The following is a 16935-nucleotide window of genomic DNA, read 5'->3' as shown; positions in this document are numbered from 1 at the left end:
GTGGGCCTTGGATCCGGCGACGCGTAAATGCCTCGGGTTGGGCGATTCATCATAGAGCTGATCGAAGACGCCATATACCCAATCGATCTGTTCGGAGTTCGATCATGCAGGTAGGGCGGCAGCCTGGAAGATGTTCTCCATTATCCGCGTGGCGCTTTGCTCCGAGTCATCGACCCAGAACAGCGACCATAAATAGTATCGAGGGTATCGGATCCCTTCATACATGAATACATTTCACTCAAGGTCCAGCACAGCACAGCGCATATTGTCCGTCGTGTTGCACTTTGCATCTCAATGATCGTGCTCTTTTCGCTTTTTCAAATCCCCGTTTTACCGATATCCATGGGGTGTTTCTACTGGTGTCTCTGCTTCTGCTTTGCTCGTACTCGGTCTCATCCTCCTGCGGCAGACTCGTCTTCGCCGCCCTCCGTGGTAGTCTCCTCACCAGTACCAGTACCGGTCTTGTCGCCATTGCCTAGCCTACCAGCCCTCTCGCGTGCCCTTCTTGCCTTGGCTCCAGCCTTCAGACTGTCCCATTTCTCTCTATACTTGGTGATGGTTTCTTTCAACTTCACATTTTCTTCTTCCTTCTTTCTCGCCCTCGCATCGCTCTTGCGGAGGATTTCTTCCAGTTCGGCTATTCTGCGTTGGGTCGCGTCACGATTTCCTCCTCCCCCGCTGTTGCCGATACCAGCCATTCCACCGCTGTCTAGTCCCATCTTTCCGCTGATACCCTTGCCACGCGAGTTTTCTGGGGAGAGCATTGGCGAGCGGTTGTGCAGGGAGCGTATGCTCTGTGCCAGTGCCGCGGAGGAAGTTTGAGCAGACATTTCAAAGACGTGTAATCTCCTGGAAAGCGTGTCAGAGAGGTGCTTGAGCGCTTGATTCTCTAGTGCGAGTTCTTCCATCGTCTTGCCGTTGACTTTAATCTCATCTGCGCCCCCACGGGCCCTGGCAAAGCGGCCTGGCGGTCCATTGGCTGGAGCCGGAAGTATCATACTTTGTGCGTCGACGAAATTGTCCTCGGAGATATTTGAGAGATTGGAAGTTTGGCGGCGATGGCCAGGCCCACGAAGACCAGCACGGGCCTCTTCGCGTTCGGCCCGGGACATGATTTCGGCATAGGAAATTGTGCCCCCGGTGGTGGGGACAACGTAGAATGACTCCGATGGGTTGGACGTGCTGTGGCCGGTGCCAGACACCGCACGCAAGGCTGCACGGGAGATGAGCTGGGAATAATCGACTGACGGCGCTGCTGGTGCTGGACGGGACACAGCTTTCGGGGCTTTAGAAGGGAGTTGAGCGGGAGTAGATGGTGGCTTAGACGGTGCAGCACTCGTGAGTGGCAAACCGGCAAATGCCAAGGGTGCACTGAGTTTCGAAACGAGACTCTCGAAAGTTGTATAGAACTGCTGGAATGGAACATCCGAGCTTTGGGCGCGCAGCTGTTCCGTCGCATCTGATGTTGCTGGAGGCGGTGAAATTGGTGGTGCCCATGATGGACGTGAATTCGACTGACGGGACATGGACAAAAGAGCATCACTGGGATCTGCACTCGTTCTGAGGGCAGATTTGCCCCTCGCATCATCTTGAGCGTTGTGTCCATCGGCATGTTGATTCGAGACCAAGGGGGAAATCGGGGTAGGTCGTTTCTGTCGGTGGTTCGGTATGCCTCTCGCGGAGGCGAGATTGCTTGCAATGGAAGAGGACAATTCGCGAGTACTCGACCTCAAACCTCTGGGAAGCCTCGGAGGGTGGATGGTGGTCTCTGGCGAAGGCGATCTGTTCGGTTCCTGCTTCTGCTGCACTGGCACTGGCATGGGCAGCGCATTTTGGCCCTCGCCAGTTGATGTCTGGTTGACAGCCTCATTCGTTGGCGGTTTCTCATGAGCTGCCCTCAGCAGTTGACCCAGCTTCTTGTGATGTTGTTCCAATAAATTCAACACGCGCAGTGCCTCGGAATCTGAAGTCTCTTGGGCCGCAGCGGCGAACTCTGCTGCGGCCAGATCATGCTCCTCGCTGGCGGCAACGGGATTGTGACGACGCGACTCGAGGGCAGCATTTCGGGCATGGGTATGAGCCTGGGTAGGAGAGCATTAGAATGGGCCTCGTTGTTCCTCAATTCCTCAATCTCCGACGTGGTGCTTACGAGTGTTAGTGGTGCGGTCTCCATCTATTCTTAGTTCAATTCTTGAGGGGATTGCGAGGGATCTCGGGCTGCTGGCTGTAGTGCATCGACATGTACGGAGGATAGGATGGTGAGGCGTAAGCGGCATTGTTCTGATTCGCGGCAGTTCAGCCTTTGTGCAAGCAAGTCACGGCCACATCGAGTCGCGAGTCACAAGTCACAAGTCACAAGGCTGCAGTGACGCTGTTTTTGTTCTTGGAGGAGATCTTGGTGGGGGTGGTCTTGGGGAAGGGGGGGCGGTCAGTCCTGAGCTAACGCTCAATAGGCCACTAGCGAATAGACCACTAGCCCCTAGCACCGGTTGCACGGGAGCCGAAAAGCAGCCGCACCAACCCAAAGCAGCTGCCTACGGCGGCCTTTGTATCGCTGGACTCGACCAATTCATGCCGGGATCCTGGGGCCACCAGCAGGCTGCCCGCAGCTGAGATTACTACCTAGGTACCCGGTCGATGTCTCGATTGGCACGCTTGAGCGACTGAGAGCTTGAGAGCCGCCGCCCAAATGCGCGGAGTTATTGAGTCTGCCTGCAGTGGCCAATGCCTCGCCTGCCGCATTCGGGGGTTCCTTGCCGGTTTGCGCAAGCCATTCGAGCCTTTCCAGCCCTCCTTGCCCTCCCTAATACTGTTTCCATCTGGGCGTCGCTGGTGGCATCGGGCTTTTGGACCCCCAAGGTCGCAGCCCACTAGGTAGTAGCCAGTCACAGCGCCTCACTAGCCCTTTCCTGGTACCTACTACTGTACTGGGTACCTCGTATTATTACTGATGCCCTGAGGCAGCAGCCTGAAAGCACTAACAAGTGCACAACCATCTCCAAAGCACTGACTGCATCTCGACTAACGGTGACCGCTGTCAACCTAGCTTCAACTCCTCCCGCCTCCATTCTACAGTTCCCTGCACTCCTTCTTCTATCCTTTGAGACATTTTCAGAGCCATTTTGATGTGATACTATTTGGACGCTCCCCTCTTTTTGTGTGAGGATCCACATGCCGTTCGTTACCATTGTCCGTGTGACATCACGCGGATTGCACCCCCGTTGCTCCTAAACACTGGTGGCCGCATTGCAGCACACGACAACTTCATTCTCATCAGCCCTGGACTTGCCTTGAATGGCCGCAGTCTCTACCCAATCCTCTCCTCATGTCGCGCCTACAATGTCCGAGCCTTCTCCCCAGCTGAAGGGTCTCAAGAAAGTTCTCTCCAACAGGCGACGCTCGTCGGAACTCGTGGGCGACGAGATCATCAAAGATTTACGCACCGAATCCATTGACTCGGTCACCTTGGACAAATCCCCTACGAGACAAAGTGCGCGCTCTATCAGTCAAGATGGGAGCAGCAAATCTGGCAGCAGTGGAGTGCGCAAACTGCTGCCGGGTCATAGTAAGCGGCAGAGGAGGAAGCTGCGCGAATTGGAACTGAAGGCTGCTGTTGAAGATCTGGCAAGAGGAAGAACTGGTACCGGGTTGAGTGTCGCATCTGTCCCAGCGCCATTGAGCAGGAGAGGCAGCAGCCAGGGTGGTGATGGTGATACCAGTCTCCTCACAGACGACTCGGAGGTCGAAACACCTCCCCTGGTCACCCGAGATTCTCACACTGGCTTTGCATCCATGTCCTCGCCCTTGATATCTACGACTACCACCCGTAGTGATGGTGAATTCCTACAGAGCCCCTCCAAAGAGCCATCAATGAGCACCATCCCGACCCTCATTGAGCCGACAGAGAATGAAAATTCTCCCTCACCCAAGAGTGCGCCTCTGTCCGACTCTGCTCCAGCCTTACCCTCTTCCGCTGGGTTGATTGACCGAGCAGACTCGCTAAAACCAGAATCTCGCCGCGATAGTATAGGGAAGCTCCGAGGCAAATCACCTGGAAGAAGGTTTAGAGATGTCTTTGGCAAGCCTAGCAAAAGTTCGAAAATCAGCCCCGAGCGGAGGGAAACCGAGCCAGTCGCTGGAGTCGCTAGCTACGAAAGCCTCCCGACTGGATCGAAAGCACATGAAGAGCAAAACTCTCCCGAACAGACGACAGCGGTTCCCCCCGTGTCAACTATCCCCCAAACCAGTTCAATGCCAAACCTCGATACGCTTCGGCCTTTAACACCTCCTGCTGCCCTCATAGGCACTCCGCTTACCACCGTTACTCCTCCTACACCTACCGACACTCGTTTTGAACCATCAACTGGGTCTCCGAATGCTGAGAAGCCAGACCCCAAGACTACATCAGAAGGCTCGAATATTGTCGTAAGTCCTTCTGGGAACATGATATCACACCGGCGGATCCGTTCTGCCTCTTCTGTCACACATCAGCCCAGCAAGCTCTCCACTTCGTTCACTGCCCCGCTGACGCCTACCTCGGAGGAGAAGAGAACGCCGTCTGGAGGTATATTCTCCTCTTGGGTCTCCGCGGCACAGAATGCCGCATCGACCATCACGAACCTGACGGGACAGGGCCGAAACCGGGCTGGTACTAATGCGTCAGACGCCACTAACAAGCAGAAACCCGTCGAGGAATCCATTAAAGAAGAAGAGGAAGAAGTCCCTGAACCAGAAGTCCCGCGCAAGCAGTTGGCAGTAGAGACACTGGGCTCGGGAGACTTGAACTTTGAAGACCTGGGTCTGAATACTGAGGATAAGAACGCGTCCTCCTCCAAGGCCGATGCGGTTGAGTTCAAGAGAGACGCCACTGCAGAGAAGGAGGAGGTTGCTGCTAAAGTGGAAGACGCCCTTGCAAAACGGGCCGTTTCGGCTGCCTATGAAAAGCCGTCGAATACCACAACTCCTGTGGCTGAAATACCCGATCCCGTGGGGAGTAGCATGAGACACGCACAGGCAATTGCGGCGGCAAACAGCGGGGAAAGGACGCCTCCCAACGGCAGTATTTTCGAAGGCGAATTGGGTTCGGTCAAACGCACGGGGAGTGTTCGCAGTCGAATTGGAAAGCGAAGATCCCGAGGGTCATCCACAGCTACTGGCCAGTCTGCAATTGGCGCTATGATAGGGGCGAGCACTGCGACGCTGGCAAATCCAGCCAAGGGGCCCCGATTAACGGGATTCACAATGGCTCCAAAGCAACGAAATCGAAACTTCCATCAACAGTTCCGGAGTGTTCCCGAAGACGACTATTTAATCGAAGACTACAGTTGTGCTCTGCAAAAAGAGATCCTGCTTGCTGGGAGGGTCTACATTTCTGAAGGCCACATATGCTTTTTCAGCAATATCCTTGGCTGGGTGACGACGGTGGTGATTTCTTTCGAGGAGGTTGTTAGTATAGAGCGGGAGAACACGGCAGTCGTGTTTCCAAACGCCATCGCCATTCAGACATTACATGCTCGTCACACCTTTCGAAGCTTAATATATCGGGAGCAGACTTATGATCTGCTGATCGGGATTTGGCGCGTCAGTCACCCGGCAAGTTTCCAAAAGAGCATGAACGGGAAGCAATTAGCTGCCGAAGAGGCCAGTGCCGCCACTGTGGCGGAAAATGAAGCAAGTGCTCAGCCCAGTGACGGTAGCTCCACCGAAGAATCGAACTCAGAAAGAGATGATGACAGTGCTCCCAGTCTTCTAGAGAGCAGTGCGAGCAACGCCGGCAGTGAGCTTGTGGACGGCAAGACCGTGTCTAGAAAACCGTCCGGCATGAACGCAAGTGCTGTTGCGCAAACGGCTAGCATCCTGGCCGGAACAGCAAGCAATGTTCCACAACCACTTGCTGCCCAAGCTGGATTTCCAGAGGCAGCAAATGACTTCCCCGGACCAGCGAGTCATGCGCCAACGGAATGCTCGGACAGTACTACACATTACGACAAGATCATGAAGGACGAAGTCATTCCTGCTCCTCTAGGCAAGATATATTCTCTGCTGTACGGGGCCGAGTCGGGATTCTTTGTGCGTAAATTCTTGGCCGATGAATGCAGATGTACAGAAATTACTTTCGAAGACGACAAGAAGGGGTTGAACCACGACGTCAAAAGCAGGCAGTATTCGTATATCAAGCCGCTGGGGGGAAGCATTGGCCCCAAACAGACCAAGTGCATCACGACCGAGAGTTTGGATTTCTTCGACCTCGAAAAATCGGTGAGCATCACCTGTACTACGCAAACTCCCGATGTCCCTAGTGGCAATGCATTCAGCACCAAAACTCGGTACTGTCTCTCATGGGCACCTGGCAACGCGACGAGACTGCAGATGAATTGCACGGTCGAATGGACGGCCAAGTCCTGGCTGAAAGGGCCTATTGAAAAGGGTGCAAACGAAGGTCAGCAGCAGTACGGTGATAGTCTGGTCAAGATCCTCAAGGGTGCGGTTAGCGGCCGTCCTAGGGGGACGACGAATGCTAGCAAAGGCTCGAAATTGACCAAGAAGAAACGGAAAGGTGAGAAGAAAACCAAGGAAGAAAAAATCGAAGAGGAGAAGAAACAAGGAGTGAATTGGGGAATTTTCGAACCCTTGCGCCCATTATCTCCCGTTGTAGACATGTTAAGACCCGTCGTCAAAATGGAGGTCGTGGTTGCAATTCTCCTCATCATGGTCATGTGGATGTGGATACGTGGCCCGGCGGGAACCACTCAGCTCAGCCTGTATAAGTCGCAGTCGGAGCGGCTGGCGGTATATGACTCTCTGTGGTCGCGAGAGGAGAATGAGTTTTGGGACTGGCTTGAGTCTCGCGCCAATATTGACACTGTTTCGCTGCGCGAGACGTCTCCAAGAAATTTCGGACGGCCAGACAAGAACGAAAACAGCGATACTGCGAAGCAGAGGCTGACGCAGAGGCAGAGGCGAAAGCGGAGTACGTCCTCGGCGAGACAAGACGTGGAAGCCAGGATTAAAGAAGAAAAGATCAACCAAAGAGAGATGGAGGACGCGATTAAAATCACGAAGGAGAGGTTGGAAATTCTCGAAAAGGTGATGGAGAAGAAAAAGTATCAACAACGATAGTGTGAACGACTGTTGCATTTCCGTTCCCGGATTCATCCTTCATGAGCAGAGCACAAAGGCTCAGGGCGGTCGGGTATCATTATACGGCTTACTGGAACTCGTTTGGATAAGAGAAAGAGAGACAGACGGGGAGACGAAAATGGATACGTAAGAACCAGGATGATTTATTGTTTTCACTTGGGGTGGAGGGAGGAAACACATGGCTTTGGGTCTCCTGTTTATCCATGACAGAGGCTTCTATACAGAGTACTACGCTCAATATCATTCACTTTGTGCGCCGGCAGCTGGTCTGAACGTATGGGTGGAATACAAATACGTCAGCACGGCGTTTCGAGGTGTCTACCTAGGCATGTGCTGAGTTCCTAAGGGATCTTTGGCGCCCTGTAGGCACCCAATAGGCAGTCTCTTGCCTGGACAGGTGGCCAAGGCCCATGAATACGCAATCGGGCAGCCTCACCAGCCCCAAAGCTTAGCGCTGTTTACCTACTTGTGCTTGTAGGGCTCGGGCCTGGCTCGCTGGGTCGCTGGGCAGTATGCAGGTGCCCACTCTTCGCGCTACGCTTCAATGAACGTGGATCCCCATGTGCATCGACACCTCCTGATGGAAACCTAAAACACCATGCATGCGCAATCGCTTTCGTGCTACCTCAATAGGATCTACTTTCGAGGACTTTTGGCTGTTTTCTTCTTTCCATGTCCTTTATCTGTGACGCCTGCAATCTTCCTACACACCTCTCTGTCCCTTCTACCTTCTCCTCCGTCCCTCTCGGAGCGAGCTCTTTCCTCGACCCGCCGTTCCACCTTCGCTCTTCACGTTTCTATTGCTGCGGCAGGACCGTTCAGCCCAGGGCAAAGACATGCTACTGGTCACGATAATGTATTTTCACTCGCACTTATAATCCTTTTCAATCAGTGTCCCCGCGACCACCTAGGAAGACTATTGCGGCTTGTACCTAGCCGTCGCACTCCTCTGTCCCCAGCTCCACACAAAGCCTGAACCCTATGCCACCGATCGTCGACCGGCCGTGAACGAACTGGAAAGGCGACAGTCTTATCATCCAAGTCCTCCACCTGCAACTGCTCCAATTGGGGACGATTTTCAGACGCTGGATCTCGCAATGGCAATATCCAAGTCGTGGAGGCGTGCAGCTCTGGCCGCTGCCGTCCTCCTGACTTTATTCCTCCTCCTGCGGCATTCGTCTCTCTCACCGAGCCTTCCTTCGGTGGAAGTTGCAGCTGGAAGCAGACAACCCTCGAGACCCTACCCTCCTCCCAAGCCTCCGAATATCGTCCCGGAGGCTCAGCAGACAGTCCAGGATGTGGCCGGCAGACCGCTGCGAGAAAGATTACGATACCATTTCCCCTATGACATCGAAGCCAAATTCCCAGCGTACATTTGGCAGACCTGGAAACACGGACCGGGTTCGGGCAACTTTGAGGAGAGATTACGACCCTTTGAGGCATCCTGGTCGAATCTACATCCTGGCTTTGTCCATGAGGTGGTAACTGACGACGCCGCAATGCACCTCATCAATTATCTGTATGCCTCAATGCCCCAGATTGTTCAAGCATACGAAGCCATGCCCCTTCCTGTGATTCGCGCCGACTTCTTCCGCTACCTGATTCTGCTTGCACGTGGGGGGATCTACAGTGACATCGATACGCAGGCTCTCAAGTCTGCCATAGATTGGTTGCCGCAAAACCTGGACAAGGCCACAGTGGGCTTGGTGGTGGGAATTGAGGCCGATCCGGACAGACCAGACTGGAATGAGTGGTATGCTAGGAGGATACAGTTCTGTCAATGGACGATCCAGTCCAAACCGGGCCACCCAGTCCTGAGAGATATTGTGGCCACCATCACCGAAGACACATTGGCCATGCAAAAGGCTGGGCAACTGCGAAGGGGCAAAGAACCAGCCAAGAGCATCATGGAGTACACGGGACCTGGCGTTTGGACGGATGCGCTGTTTTCATACTTCAACAACGAAGAATACTTTGATTTCAGCAGCCGGAAAACGAATGTGTCATACCCTGATTTCTTTGCCATCACCGAACACAAGAAGATTGGCGACGTGGTGGTGCTGCCAATCACGAGCTTCAGTCCGGGCGTAGGCCAGATGGGCTCGGAGGGACCTGAGCATCCAATGGCTTTCGTGAGACATGATTTTGACGGTATGTGATCTCTAAGTCAGCCCTTGGCGGGACGTGATTGAACCCGCTAATCACAATTTACAGGTTCGTGGAAGCCCGAGAATGAGCGCATGAAGGACAATTGAACGCAGTCTGTTTATTTATCGGCCTGCCCCTTGAGCACAGCAGTTCTCCATCCTGGTTCGAGTGTGGCTTTCTTTCTGGCAGCGTCATCTGAGCGTGGGACGCCGAAAAAGGTGCCAGGATAGTACATGAGAGTATTAACTGGGAAATGGAACTAATCGACGATGTGAACGTCATGCATATAGACAGGGGGTTAGATTCCATTGGAGGAGTTATTGGAACACAGGCCGCAGATGGTCCGGCAGGGACGCCATGTACTTCTAGGGAGTAAAGAGAACGCATACTGAAAGTGTGACCCAATCCATGCAACGACTTCCCCATTGAGAGCGTGTGAGAGTGTGATTGCGCCCTCCGATGCCCATGCCCACGCCCACAATAGGCACCGTATTCACCGACAATTCCGGGCGATGGATGTGTGTCGATGTTGTGCAGGTGCTGTGCCAATCAATCGGCATGTTTGGACAGCTGAAGCAGCACAGTCGCACCAATTTGATCATCAGGATCGACATGGGCGGGCCAGACATGACGGGGAGGGAAGGAGGGAGGGAGGAGGGAGGAGGAGGGAGGAGGAGGGAATACGAGTAGCTCTCGATACCCAGCGCATTCTTCTCGGCTGTCAGTGCCAAAAGCCAAATGCCTAATGCCTAATGCCTACTTAATGCCCCCCTGGTGTCTTGTCAAGGCCATCTGGTCTGGTTTCAGCTGTCAGCCACTCAAAATCCTCCGCATCCACCCGCCTGTCGTCATGCCCGCCAGGCTGGTTTTCTGGTTTTCTGGTTTTCTGGTTTTCTGGTTTTCTGGTTTTCTGGTTTTCTGGTTTTCTCGTTACGAGATCTCCACTGCGACAGATGCGTGCTAGGCTCTGCTAGCCCTGAGCAGCTGAGGGAATCGGGAATCAAGGATCCCAAGACTAGGGAGTCCCAAACAAACCGCTGGGGCTGGGGGAAGGAGGGGAGGCAAGCAAGTCCAAGAGGGTCACTCAGCAGCAGCACCAGCAGCAAGTCCTCCGTGTGAAGCCTTCTTCTATCATTCCGCCTCCACTGCGCTGCTTTCCTCTGAGCCCTTTTTTTTGGGGGTGCTGCTCTTGGGGGCTGTCTGTGCCTCTGCTCTTTCTCGAAATCCCTACGCTTCCTCCTCCTCCAAATCTGCTCCCTCGCAGCAATCGGCTGCAATCCTCGTCCTCGTCGCCCTCCTACACTATCGTCCAGCAAAGAGAACCCGACCAGCACTGCCTCACCGCTGACGTCGCCTTGCCTTGACGCCCCTCGTTGGTCGCAAATCGCATTGTGTTTCGATCTCCCCGCTTCGAGATGACTTTCAGCCTTGACGCTCCCTAGGCTACTTGGAAAAGAAAAAGATGCGAACTGGCTGTTCCGATGAGCACAGCGACGCTTCAGACGCCGCAGCAACAGCCGCCGCCGCAGCGAGCGGCCTCAGCTCAGGGCCATAGACAGTATCTACGAAACAGCAACCCTCAAAACAGTCGGAGCGCCTCTCACCCACATCCCAGTCGTCAGTACGATAAGGAACAAATCCAGAAATATGTCGATCCTGCCCGGCCCAAAGAGGAGGAGGAGGAGATTATGTCTCCGGAGGAGGTCTCCAAGGCCCCAGAAGAGAAGAAGCTGGGCCAGTCATCCCGCACCCTCAAGGTCACCGACTTCGAGTTGATGCGGACCCTTGGAACCGGTAAACCTATCCCATAGGCGTGATTCCACGCGCACAGGCATGACTAACAAAAGTCGCGGTGCCAGGTACCTTTGCGCGAGTCTGGCTATGTCGCTTCGCCAATCCTCATCCGCAGGACAGAGACAAGGTCTTCGCGCTCAAAGTCCTGAAAAAGGTGGATGTCATCAAATTGAAACAGGTCGAGCATGTCCGAAACGAGCGGGATGTCCTCGCCGCAGTTGCTGGACACCCTTTTATCACTACCCTAATCACATCATTCTCCGACGAGACCTCACTGTACATGCTGCTGGACTACACCCCTGGCGGAGAGATCTTTTCGTATCTTAGGCGGGCTCGTCGCTTCCCCTTTTCAACCGTCCAGTTCTACGCAGCCGAAATCACTCTGATTTTGGCCTACCTCCACGAGGTGCAATTTGTTGCATATCGAGACCTCAAGCCGGAAAACATCCTCCTCGATGTCGACGGACACCTCAAACTGGTCGACTTCGGTTTTGCCAAGTACCTTCCGGCTAGTCCAGACCAGCATGGCGAGAATGGCCAGAGCGCCACCCTTGAAAAGCTGGGCACAGAGCATCCCGAACCCCAGGCCAACGGGGCGGGTGTCACATATACCCTCTGCGGCACGCCTGAATATCTTGCGCCCGAAGTGATACGAAACACTGGTCACGGAACCGCGGTCGACTGGTGGGCACTGGGTATTTTGGTCTACGAAATGCTGATCGGTCAACCACCGTTTTGGGACCAGAACCCGATGCGCATCTACGAGCAGATTGTTGCGGGTCACATCCGCTTCCCTACTGCGCATCCGTCTCAACACGGACACCGTCATAGCCTTCACGTGCCCCGGGCTGCACGAGATTTTATTCTTGCCCTGTGCAAGACCGATCCGACTCAACGACTCGGGCACATTGCTGGTGGGAGCAAGAGAGTGATGCAACACTATTTCTTTGATGGCATTGATTGGGATGAAATATACTACCGGAAGAAGCGGGGGCCCATTATACCTAGGGTGGAATGGGCTGGCGATGCAGGCAACTTCGATGAGTATCCCGATCCCATCGAGGGTGAAGAGAGTGAGAGTGGGAGAGGCAGATACACAGACGAACTACGGGAAGAGTGGGAAGACGCATTCAAGGACTTTTAGGTTTTCCTATTTTCCTATCTTGTGAGGACGCGAAAGGAGGAGGGGCCCGGGCGGGCGGGAAATGAGCACAGTCAGCGAATTCGAAGGTGTATACAATCGGTCCACGCTTCGAATGCTGAGCATACGGTGTCGGATTTTGATTTGCAAATGACTAGACAAAAGGGCGTTGGTCTGTGATTGCTCAAAGCGTATATTGTCAGCCCGCCTCTGATTCATGCGTAGCGATTTAATACACGCCGTTTGTCGGCCCAGGATACCAGTTCGAACACGCAGCGATCTACATCACGCACATGGGTAGGGAGGGTTGTTACTGGAATTCATACAATTTGGTTTCTTTGGGTTTTCTTTTTTTTTTTTTAAAAAAAAAAAAAAAAAAAAAAAAAGAGAGAGAGAGAGAGCAAAGAAAACGGACTGTTTGCTCAGGCTTTATGTGTTAGGGCCCTCGCATCAAATGGAGACAAGTCTCAAACCACCCTTCTGATAATCAAGGGATTTCTCGTGGGCTGCAGCAAATGTGACATAGATGGGCGACCCAGTTGACGCTACAGTGCCCAGCCAGAAGCTACTCGGCGAGTCAATATGTAGTCGGAGCAAGACCGGGGGGGGGGGGGGGGAATGGGGGAATGGAGGACTTCACTGCACCCCCTTCACTGCAAAGCCTTGCACCATGATCTGAACCACACAGAGTGCACCGCGACAACTCATGGTCTTTCCAAGATCAAGCGTAAATTTTCACTTGGTTCCAAGTCTTGTTCTCGTTTTGTTTTTCACCTAAGCTGATCTCATTGTTGTTCAAGTGCTTTGGAGAATACCAAGGGGAGCAACGCACCAACGCACCCCGAACGACGGAGCATCCTTCCTATATCGGCCCTGGCCTGGCTTCAAAGAGCAGCTCTGAGGGACCTTGTAGACTCGAACCTACAGCCTTGTCATGCACAAGACGCTAGCAGCTGCTGTCAAAGTTCCAGCTACACTAGAGGCCCAGCGCCGACGGATCCTGTTGTTGGCTTGCTACCTTGACGGGGAATCATCTGAAACTCTGATCCCGACCTGCGTTGGGATGCCCTCAGCTCAAACACGGAGGAGTGAGTTCCCTTCATTGGGTTCCCTCGTACTCATGTTGAGCGAGCGGATAATTGACCCGAAATGATAGTTTTGGATCGTGTCTTCTCTGGTGAATGGTGCTGGCACAAGGCTGAGAATTTGTCAAGCAAGAGGTGGCAGCCTCACTAGCCTTAGCGCTCGCCCTGCGTTTGCGGGGAAGCCTAGTGGCCTGCTGCGGTTTTGCTACGTATGTCTGGAGTAAGTCGCAACACTTTCCACGTCGAAACTCGAGTCGGGGAAACGGGCTACCTGTTGCTCTTCAACTCACCAGCATCTTCCCCTGTGAAACTCGTGCCATCTACAAGTATGCGAAGCGAACCCAGAGCGCAGTAACATTTCCAAGTCATTGCCTGCCAATATCCTAGTCTCACTCCTCCTTCCGAACCCCCAGTCGCCCAGCTCGCGTCTTCCTCATACGTCGCATCTGTTGATGCATCATCGACATCTCTCTCACAATGGCAGGCATACAACCTACGAGGGATCAAATATCCCAAGTATGTGCCATAACACAGGTGGACGAAGGTAGCGCGAGGATTCTGCTCAAGGTGAGCCCCTTGAATATCACAACGACACAAAGGAAAGCTATTGACTCCTTGCGGCGCAGAAAAGCAACAACGATGTCAACAGTGCCATCAATGCCTGGTTTGAAGACCCCACGAGGTCGGTGATTGAAGAGCCCGTAAGCTCGGTTCGGCCATCGTCCAGTCCAAGAAATACTTGCTGATGGATGGGTGTGAGGACAGCCTGCTTCCAACGACTGGCAATACCAAGATAATCTTCCATGTAAGTTCTGGTACCCACACACATTTGAGGCCTTGTATAGGTGACTCGAGCCTCTGCCATAGTTCAAGATGATGCGAGCATGGGAGGAGTCGCCGCCCTGTCTCGCCCGCCTTCACGAGTCGACAATTCGATGATGGACCTCTCTTCCGAACATGCCGCGGCTTCAGCAAGCAATGTCAAGTCCCTTAAAGAACAAGAAGAAATGAACGATCCGGAGCTGCAGCGGGCAATGGCCGAGTCACTGAGGCAGACCTTACCAGCACAGGAAGACGGAGTCACAGGGACCGGGACACATTTCGGGCCTGCCAACCGAGAATACTACGACCCCAGCAGCTGGGCTTTAACTACCTATTCCACCTCGCGGGAGATCATTGAACATCCGCCACCATCGAAGCGAAGAAGGATAGGCGACGCACCTCCTTTCCTGCGTGGCTCGAAGGAGACTGGCTACTTGGGATCCTTGCTTACGATCTACCACAATATCCCTCTCGCTCGCCAAGCTCTTCTCATGCCTCCTCTGAAAGTCCATGCTTACGCCCACGATAATAACTGGTGGTCTGGGGCCACCGACGAGAACACCAAGGCCTTGTCGACCGACAATACTCTCCGCATTGACCGGCAAGAGTGCAATCTGCTTACAGAAGTCCAATGCCTGATGGCTTTTCTTGACAGGACCGCTCGGGCCTATGGCAGTGTCGATGCATTGGCGGATTTACAGGCCGTTCGCAGTCGAAACGACGATACGCCGTTTCATCTTTTTCTCGAAGCTTGGACCGCAGCAGCTGTGAAGCAGGCTCCCCAGGAACAACTGACGCAGGTCTTTAGTTCCGTGGCAGCGAAAGCAGGGGGGCCGGGCGACCCTGCAATGGTGGAGAAGACCCTGTATTGCATCGATCCTTTCATCAATCATTTCCCCGGTGAGACTTTGACCGATTTGCTCGACAATACGATCTGGAACGATGAGCATGGAAACATAGATGATGTTTGGATCAGCCATTGCGCGGAGATCTTCACTATCCGAGTCCACGATCCTAACGGCACATCGAGAAGCTCGGATCTGCAATTGGATCCTATATGGTACCCCGACCGGTACATGTATGAATGCAGGGAGCAGATGCAGCAGATACGCAAAGAGCTTCAGTCGATTCGCCGAGAGATGGATCAATATACTCACATTCAACGCCGATGCCAAATTTTCAAGTCGCCTGACAACAGACTCCTCGATGTTGCTGAAGTACTCAATGCTGCAGCCAAAGCTTCGACTACGGTGTTGGGGAAGAAATCTGTCCCGAATGGCTTTGTTGACAGCCAGGGATCCGGAGCGGAAGACACAGTCACCCAGTCCGACGTGGATGAGCTCGGCTCGGCATTGCAATCTGTGCTCCAAAAGATCCGGCAAAAGTTGGATTCTCTTGAACAACGCAAGAATGAGCTTCGGGTCAGGAGCCGGCAGATCACGATGCAACTCACAAAACCCACGCCAGAGATTCCGGACGTCCCCAGTCACAAATACACTCTTCAGGGCGTCGCTACCAAGCCTGGGGTCACTTATTTCCGCCGACAGAACACGAAAATTCGTTTCCTGGTTGACGACGATGCATTGGACCAGGACAGCTTAAGTTGTGGTTGGTGGAGAACTGCGTGGCTACAAGAGGAAATCCAACACCCGGTCTTGCACCCTCCGATGTTGGGCCCTGTGACCAGAGCCCAGGCGGAAGCAACCAAGCAGTCAGAAACCACTCCTTACTCGGTCACCAGGGTTCAGGAGGCCGAAGTGCTGGAAGCGGTTAGAACGGAGGCCAACTCTGTCCTGCTGGTATATGCCAACGAAAACGCGATGAACTTTCAGGCTGGCGATTTGAGCATTTCACTCCGGCACTTTGTTGATCGTGATAACCAAGCATTTGCAGAGGAACTGCAACAAGAACAAGGTTCACTACCTAGTGCATCTGCTGATCTCGAGGTCGAGACCGAATTTGAAGATGTCCCTTTGATTGACCCAACAGGATCCAGTGGCTCAGTACGTGAGCTCACCCCCATGTCGACTTCCAGCCCCGACCATGACGAAGACAGGCAACCCTCCCCCAGACGTGCGATTGGACAAAGTTCGGCCCAAATTCCTGAAGAGCCGCCTTCCTACGAGGAAAGCGTCCGCAAGCAGGAAATGCAGGAGAGGAAGGGGAATAAGATTGGCTTATATGCGGAACAAATGCTGCAGAGATACGGAAACGATGGGGCCCAGGAAATGGGAGAGAACGACAGCAGTAGCGGTTGCCTAGAGGTTGAGAATGCGAACGCGGAGTGAGAGATATCAAGACCATTAAACCTGGAAAGTCATGGCACGAAATGTAAGTCGGGGCCTCACACCGGCAGCTGGCATGATGAGTGTGGCCACGCGTACATTGGAGGAGAAATGTTTTCCGCGGGCGGACTTTTAGAGATGGATCTCGAGCGCTGTTCTTGCCGGACACGGTTCAGGATACTGGCTTCGTGCTGTCCCGTTGGTCGTGTCTTGATAGCGAAGTCGCACAGGGAAAGGGAAGAGCCGTCTTCAAGAGCTACGGGTTGGGGTTACACAACATCCTGGACAGTCGGGGGGCATGTGACACCAGGCCGTGGCCTGTCAACCGGGATGATGTTGAAGGGGACAGGAATTCTTGGATACATTCTCCCTTGGATCCAGGAGTTGGAGATGAGATGGGGAGGAACGGAAGAAGTGGGCATCACTCAGGCATTTGTAAGTGTACGAGCCTCGAATATGTGCCGCTTGGGAGTTTGGCTCTGGCTCCCTCTCCCTGTCTCCCCGGGCCATGAATGCAAGG

General features: G+C 53.7%; 5 protein-coding genes across 5 annotated transcripts; 4 read left to right on the top strand and 1 right to left on the bottom strand.

The window, feature by feature from the left end:
- Positions 1-392: 392 nt before the first annotated feature.
- On the bottom strand, positions 393-2173 carry A1O5_00105 (uncharacterized protein; the record flags this gene model as incomplete). Its single annotated transcript, XM_007740725.1, has 2 exons — positions 393-2081; positions 2150-2173. 2 exons carry the CDS (start codon positions 2171-2173, stop codon positions 393-395), a joined length of 1713 nt encoding a protein of 570 aa, XP_007738915.1.
- A 1166-nt stretch (positions 2174-3339) lies between these two features.
- On the top strand, positions 3340-7119 carry A1O5_00104 (uncharacterized protein; the record flags this gene model as incomplete). The annotated part of the gene is made up of 1 exon (XM_007740724.1): positions 3340-7119. One exon carries the CDS (start codon positions 3340-3342, stop codon positions 7117-7119), a length of 3780 nt encoding a protein of 1259 aa, XP_007738914.1.
- Positions 7120-8237: 1118 nt separating this feature from the next.
- Positions 8238-9395, top strand: A1O5_00103 (alpha 1,6-mannosyltransferase; the record flags this gene model as incomplete). The annotated part of the gene is made up of 2 exons (XM_007740723.1): positions 8238-9291; positions 9355-9395. 2 exons carry the CDS (start codon positions 8238-8240, stop codon positions 9393-9395), a joined length of 1095 nt encoding a protein of 364 aa, XP_007738913.1.
- A 1374-nt stretch (positions 9396-10769) lies between these two features.
- Positions 10770-12226, top strand: A1O5_00102 (AGC/PKA protein kinase; the record flags this gene model as incomplete). Its single annotated transcript, XM_007740722.1, has 2 exons — positions 10770-11082; positions 11148-12226. 2 exons carry the CDS (start codon positions 10770-10772, stop codon positions 12224-12226), a joined length of 1392 nt encoding a protein of 463 aa, XP_007738912.1.
- Positions 12227-14192: 1966 nt separating this feature from the next.
- Positions 14193-16418, top strand: A1O5_00101 (uncharacterized protein; the record flags this gene model as incomplete). Its single annotated transcript, XM_007740721.1, has 1 exon — positions 14193-16418. The coding sequence occupies one exon, from the start codon at positions 14193-14195 to the stop codon at positions 16416-16418; it is 2226 nt and encodes a 741-aa protein (XP_007738911.1).
- Positions 16419-16935: the final 517 nt, after the last annotated feature.

The sequence above is a fragment of the Cladophialophora psammophila genome (genome assembly GCF_000585535.1).
Source record: "Cladophialophora psammophila CBS 110553 chromosome Unknown aczJe-supercont1.1, whole genome shotgun sequence".
NCBI classification, from domain to species: domain Eukaryota; kingdom Fungi; phylum Ascomycota; class Eurotiomycetes; order Chaetothyriales; family Herpotrichiellaceae; genus Cladophialophora; species Cladophialophora psammophila.
This window is presented reverse-complemented; position numbering and strand designations above follow the sequence as displayed.